Source organism: Microtus ochrogaster, unplaced genomic scaffold (genome assembly GCF_000317375.1).
Source record: "Microtus ochrogaster isolate Prairie Vole_2 unplaced genomic scaffold, MicOch1.0 UNK4, whole genome shotgun sequence".
Taxonomy (NCBI): domain Eukaryota; kingdom Metazoa; phylum Chordata; class Mammalia; order Rodentia; family Cricetidae; genus Microtus; species Microtus ochrogaster.
This window is the reverse complement of record NW_004949102.1, coordinates 5,720,298-5,726,779: the sequence shown is the minus strand read 5'-3', so window position 1 is coordinate 5,726,779 and position 6,482 is coordinate 5,720,298. Positions and strand designations below refer to the sequence as shown.

The window sequence follows — 6,482 nt, the reverse complement described above, 5'->3', positions numbered from 1 at the left end:
TTTTAGCACAAGGGAGAATGGTTGTGAACAGGGAGCCATCAGAGTTGATGTCTAATTCTCGTACCTCATATTGAAATTCAAGATCTTACTTTCTCATTGAAATATTTGTGGCCTGGTTTTGTTCCATAGAAACCTTTCATTTGACTCAGAAGAAGAAGATCTTGGGGAGGTCCTCCAGCAATTTGGTGATCTGAAGTATGTCCGCATTGTCTTGCATCCAGACACGGAGCATTCTAAAGGTATTTACCCTCAGCTGACCAAGCCCAACATTAGGAAAGAGCATAAATTAGGCCATTCTAGGTGTCTGACTAGTTTCTTTCTTGGCTTCCATAAAAACCCAAGGACACTCTGAAATTGTCTTCCATGATTTGAAAATCAGCAATTTAATGGCTTTGCCAGCCTTAATTTTGTCTCAGTCTTTAAAGCTCTTGCTTATTTACTTTAAGATAATGGATTCCATTTGTTGTTCTCCTTTGCATTTCAAATGTGATAGCATCCCCTGGGTATTAATATTCTACACTGCTCAAAATTAATGGGAATTTTTTTTCTTTGATGCTTTTGTTAGAGATAACATCGACAGAAACTTTGTTGCATGGCAACAGTCAGAAGGAAAAGTATGTAGCAGGAGTGGTGCATGAGATAGTTTCCCCAATGCTATTTATTTTCTACTCTGAAGGGTTAAATATTCATTCTAGCACGCTGCTGTGTATTAGAATGTGAATGTAGACACATCCATAGCATCAACCCACGTATAGTCTCTGACTTCATAGACTGCATTCACTCTGCTCAAGCTACGTATTCCTTAACTTTCCATTATTGTGTCCAGAATACCTGGCATAAAGAAAGCAGGATTTGGCAGGCGGTGGTGGCGCACGCCTTTAATCCCAGCACTTGGGAGGCAGAGGCAGGCGGATCTCTGTGAGTTCGAGACCAGCCTGGTCTACAAGAGCTAGTTCCAGGACAGGCTCCAAAGCCACAGAGAAACCCTATCTCGAAAAACCAAAAAGAAAAAAAGAAAGCAGGATTTATTTTGCTTTGCTTCAGAGAATTCAGTCTGTTATGGTGTGGACATGGCAGAATAGCTCAGCTCTTTCATTGTGGGCCAGGAAGCAGAGAAAGGTGAGGTTGAATTTACCCTGCTCCTAGACCTTTAAGTGCCACCGACTCTCAGGGAGGATCTTTCCTCTCAGTCTTTTTAAAAACATCCTTAAAAACACCCAAAGGGTATGGCTTCAGCCTCCTACGTGATTTCATATCCAGTCAGACTGACATGAAAGATGAATAAGCGTTGAGTTAATTGTTCAGGTTCTTGATTCCTTTGTGCTCCAGCAAATGCTGTAACCCCTCTCTTCAGAAGAATGCTGTTTCTGAGGGTTTGCGGGCTCTCAAGAGTTTATCCATGGTTACGAACTTCCATTCTAAACCTTATTTTTCAACTGATAAGAATCAGTCAGATAAGACTTGATCAGTTTTTACTTTCACTCAGTTAAAATAGTTTAAGGCTTCCTGGAGACTAGGAAAGAAACTCTCCTCAGTCACATGGCAGGTTCTTTCATCACCGTGAGCTAAGTTTTCACCTGAAAAACAACACAAGTAATAAATGTCTTCAGCTCTAACAGTCACCCCTGGACCTTTCTCTGTTTTTCTAGAGTTTATTAGCATGTTCATAGTACAAGCATGATACTGTTTTACTTCTATCTCGTTTTGAGTGTAGCAGGCTATTTAATATCTTTTCTGGTCTTTTTTTGTTTGTTTTGTTTTGTTTTTCAAGACAATTTCTCTGTAACAGGCATGACTGTCCTGGAACTTGATTTATAGACCAGGCTGGACTTGAACTCACAGAGCTTGCCTGCCTCTGCTTCCCAAGTGTTGGGATTAAAGTCAAGTGTCATCACAGCCTGGCTCTTTCCATATGCTTTACTCTCTAGGTCACATACATGCATTAAGGAATGAAGATAAAGCAACTTCCTTTTGGATTAGTTTGGCCAAGAATAAGCCCAGTATGAATTCTCCACCTCTCCTGTGTACTTTTTGAATAGCACAGACAACATGGCCTGGGGAAGTAGTGGGGATTCTTACTGAAATTCTTGACAGGAAAGAAGTAGCTCTATTCCTTCCAGCTGACCCAGTGTAGCGACAGCTGCAGCAGATGTTATCGGCACATCTGCACGGTACTCTCGCTTTGTGACCTAGTTGTTGTTCCCGGTTGCTTCCAGCCTGTTGGCTGTTTCCAGCAAGGGTTAGTACAGCGCATACAGACACTGTTCTGGGCGGGGCTATGGAAGAAAACGTAATTTAGGATTAAAGCTGTGCATTTAGCTTAGGTTGTAAAACCTGTGTGTGTAGGAAATCCAAGGCATAGGAAAGTTTGTTGCCTGTTTTCTTCAGGGTGGTTAAGCTCACAGAGGCTGAGTGCACAGTGGGGGGGGGGGTAGGTGCAGTCTTAGACGACCTCAGGCATGCTGACTCCACTCGGTCTCCTTGACGTCAAGAGATGCTGTTAGACAGTGTGTCAATATACACATACCCCCAAGAAAATAAGGTTTTGTTAGGTTGTTTGTAGAGAATGTAAGTCCATACGTGTTCCGTATAGACAGTTTCCTCCCAAGTGTTCTTGTTCTGTGCACTGCTGACTTCACTAATGCATAGCCCATGGGTTCTGAGCTTGAACTGTGTTTGTTTCTTTTGACTATATTGTTAGTGCGCTGTGCTGTAGAGAGTAGTCCAGATTCCTGAAGTTCTCATTTTGGAGAAGATGCTACCTCATCAGTGCCTAAAGGGTGTGAATAGAGGGTGGGAGGTGTTGGGAGCCCAGAAGTAGAACACTTATCTCTCTAGATGGTGGCCCTTGGGTTAACCTATTGTGTGTGTGTTTTAGATTAATCTGCCTAGAATCATTCCAGCACAGGGCAGAAGATAATGCCCTAGCTCTGGGAGACATGTAGTGTTGTCATATGAAAGAATTCTTTTTTGAAGTATATTAGCAATGTATTATGAAACATTTGTTTTGAAATTTACTGTGAGGTGAACTTGTGCAGAGTTTCTTTTAATCCACAGTAGAATTTCATTTAGATAACTGGCCCTGCATCTAACCAGTAAAAGGCATGCTTTATAAAGATTCTAGAACAGAAGCCAACGATTGAGCTCATGGCTGTTTTCCTGTGATATTCATATAATAGAAGCCTTTTTTTTTTTTTAACCCCAAGAGGCATATCTGGTGTTATTTGATGCCTCCTAGGTGACTCTAAGACCATGAGATGTAATTTCAAGGTTAAATAGTTCTGCCTCATCTCTCACACTACTACTAGGGGACTCTGTGATGTTGAATCAAGTGGTCAGCTAGAGTCCTCTGTCATTTCATGTGGGTATCATTAAGGAGGTAGTTGATGAGACCACACGCTAAGAATAAGGTGTGTATGCTATAGTGTCTGGCTGTGATCCTGTTCCACTTGACATAGTTCCTGCCCCTTAGACGCTGCTTAGCCCTTCCATTTGTGCCAGGCTGTGGATACTTTCAGTGTTGTCCTTGCTTGCTGTGGAAGCCAGGAATGTCTGACTGAATCTTGTCTTGGTGCAGGCTGTGCATTCGCACAATTCATGTCTCAAGAAGCAGCTCAGAAATGCCTTGCAGCTGCCTCTCCAGAGGCTGAGGTAAGGAGAGTATGTTCTTCCCTATGCCTAGAAGATCTCACCCTTGCACCAAGTTTTATTGTTATTAATAAAATGAAGACTTGAGCACTTAGTGTGTATTTAGCACTGAGCTTTGTATGTGCTGCCTTAATTCTTTATCCATTGAAATTACCCATATTTCTTAAGTGAGGAAACAGGTTTGGTATCTGTAGTATTCATTGCTGTTTGTGTATCAACCTCTAGTCTAGGCTATTGACATGAAAGACTGAAGGAAGGTATTAATGCCATCTGGGACACTAATGCACATTTGATAGACAAAGTGTAGGTACTGAGAATTTTTCTATGCTTTTTAAATGAAGTATGTAGTTTTTGAGATTTTTTTTCCTGTATTATTATTGTCTCTTAAATACTCTTGTTTTACGAGCTTTAGAATACTAAACATCTGTTTATAGAACATTTTCCTCAGTCTAGGCCTGCTTTAGAACTGCTCTAAAGTACATCCCTTACAGCTGATTGTCTTAAGTACACACACGTTACATTTTGTACACTTGTAAAAACGAGTGTGAGGCTTAAGGTCCACATGTAGCCACCAGGCAGCTGCGTCCTGTGGCCTGGCTTTCACTGCACGATTACAGTGTGCTGATTCTCTTCCCTTGATGCTCCTGTTTTGTGCTTTCTGCTTGCTAAGATTTGAAGAGAAGGTTACAATATGTTTCAGGGTGGTGGGCTTAAACTGGATGGCCGGCTGCTTAAGATTGACTTGGCTGTGACCCGTGATGAGGCAGCAAAGCTCCAGACAAAGAAGGTGAAGAAGCCAACTGGAACCCGGAACCTCTATCTGGCCCGAGAAGGCTGTGAGTAGTGGAAGAGATAGGAACCAGGCATCTAAGTAGCTGTCCTGGGCACATGAGTGAGCCAGCAATTCAATTTTGAGATGTGTTTCCAATAAAGAGTGAAATTCCTCCTTTGCAGTGTTCCATGGCCATTCCACTTCAGTAGGTGTGGCTTCCTTAGGACCCTTTATTCGTTTTGCAGACTGATCAGTCCCGTTCTCTCTTCTGTCTGGTTGCCTTATATATTTCCATTATAGCATTAGAAGCACAAAGGGGGAAAACTGAAATTACCTCCTTTTTGTTTTCATTTCTTATGAGTTTTTTTCTTTAAAAGATGTTGAGAAATAAAACTGAAATTACTTTTGGATTATTGATAGATTTTAAATGTTTACTTGCTACCTTTCTCTTAATGAAAATAATTAAAATTTGCTTTAAGTTACAAACAGTTGTAGCGTTCCCAGTGTTTATCAACCTACCCCATGTAGATGCATAGTAGCAACTGTTGATGTTAGGCCGTCGGCCTCTGGTGTGAAGGCCTTGAGTCCGTAGCTCTTCTCTATGGTGGCCCTCTGATGGTTGAGGGATTGGCCTGAAGTGCATGAGGAGCAGCTGTTTCCGGGCATGTTGTTGGAACATCTGTGTTCCCGATACCTGGATTAGAGCCACTCTCAGAACTTCTTCCATACCGTTCAGTTTGTGGCATGAATATGATGCTGTTTTTCAGGCAGAAAGAAACAAAATCACAAAATGTTCAGAGGTTGTCTTTAGAGCAAGTCTAAGTCTAGAACTTAGCCCTGCAGCTATTTTTGGACCTAACTAACTAGCCAACACAGTCCTCAGGGCCCTGATCAGAGAGTTTGCATCATTCAAGTCACATTCTTCCTGTTACTCAGTGAACATTCCCTTGGTGACATCTTGGCCTTTTTCCTTCTTTCTGCAGTGATCCGCGCTGGGACGAAGGCTGCCGAGGGTGTGAGTGCTGCGGATATGGCCAAACGAGAGCGGGTGGGTAGATTAGGCACCAGCCTTAAGCTTCTCTCCATGGCTCTGTAAATGAATCAGAAACAACGATTGCTGCTGCTTTTGCTTGTGAAGAGCTGTGTGTAAAGACCATATTTTACCTCGTTAGAAGCACACAGGTGAAGAAGTAACTGGACATCACTCCTAATTTTGTATGAGCATTCTGCTCCATTGCAAAAACTTAGTCTTTTTCTTCATTTCTCTAGTATTCACCTTTGGTGAGTGACATGCTGCCAGACATTGCAGGATGTGGAGAATGAGGGGCTGTATGTAATTGTTAGCATAAATGTAGAAAGGAAGCTCTGTGGGCTGGGCTTACTAGGAAAGGGAGGACATGTGGGTTTTGGAAAGAGTAGCCACAATGTCATTTGGGAGGGCTTAGTATCCCCAAATTATACAGTTACTGTAGAACAACTTGATAGTATAGGTTTTCTGCTGTTGACTCCTTGGCTGCTTAGTAATGCCTTCAGCAGTCATTCCTTTTGTACATATAGGAGCTTGCTTTTGTTCTGAGATGGTCTCCCATAGCTTGGACTGACCTTATTGGGTACCAAGTACTTCTGAATTCCTGATCCTCCTGCCTCTTCACCTCCTGAGTATTGGGCTTTTAGGCAGGCTCCATCGTTCCCAGTTTACGTGTGCTGAGGATTGAACTTCAGAAGCTGTGTGTGCAGTGCAGACATTTAACCAGCTACGCTATAGCCAGCTCATGCAGCTCACCTTTTAAGGCAGCCTAGAGCCATTGGGGTGGCTCAGTGGGTAAAGTGCCACTGAACAAGCCTGCTGACCCGAGTTGACCCCTCTGAAGTTGTCCTTTGAGCCCACTTCATGCACAAGTGTGTACACAGTCACACACAGATGCACACCTAATAATACAATTACAAATTAAAGGATCAGTTGGGCAATGGTGGCACACACCTTTAATCCCAGCACTCGGGAGGCAGAGGCAGGCGGATCTCTGTGAGTTCGAGACCAGCCTGGTCTACAGAGCTAGTTCCA

At 42.7% G+C, this 6,482-nt stretch overlaps 1 protein-coding gene across 1 annotated transcript in view; it reads left to right on the top strand.

The window, feature by feature from the left end:
- The window catches only part of Rbm28 (RNA binding motif protein 28), a 37,627-nt gene that overhangs the window by 19,167 nt on the left and 11,978 nt on the right, over positions 1-6,482 (top strand). The window contains exons 10-13 of the mRNA XM_005365725.1: positions 130-239; positions 3,578-3,651; positions 4,349-4,484; positions 5,404-5,468. Of these exons, the coding sequence (XP_005365782.1) occupies positions 130-239; positions 3,578-3,651; positions 4,349-4,484; positions 5,404-5,468 (385 nt within the window). The remainder of the gene's footprint in view (positions 1-129; positions 240-3,577; positions 3,652-4,348; positions 4,485-5,403; positions 5,469-6,482) is intronic.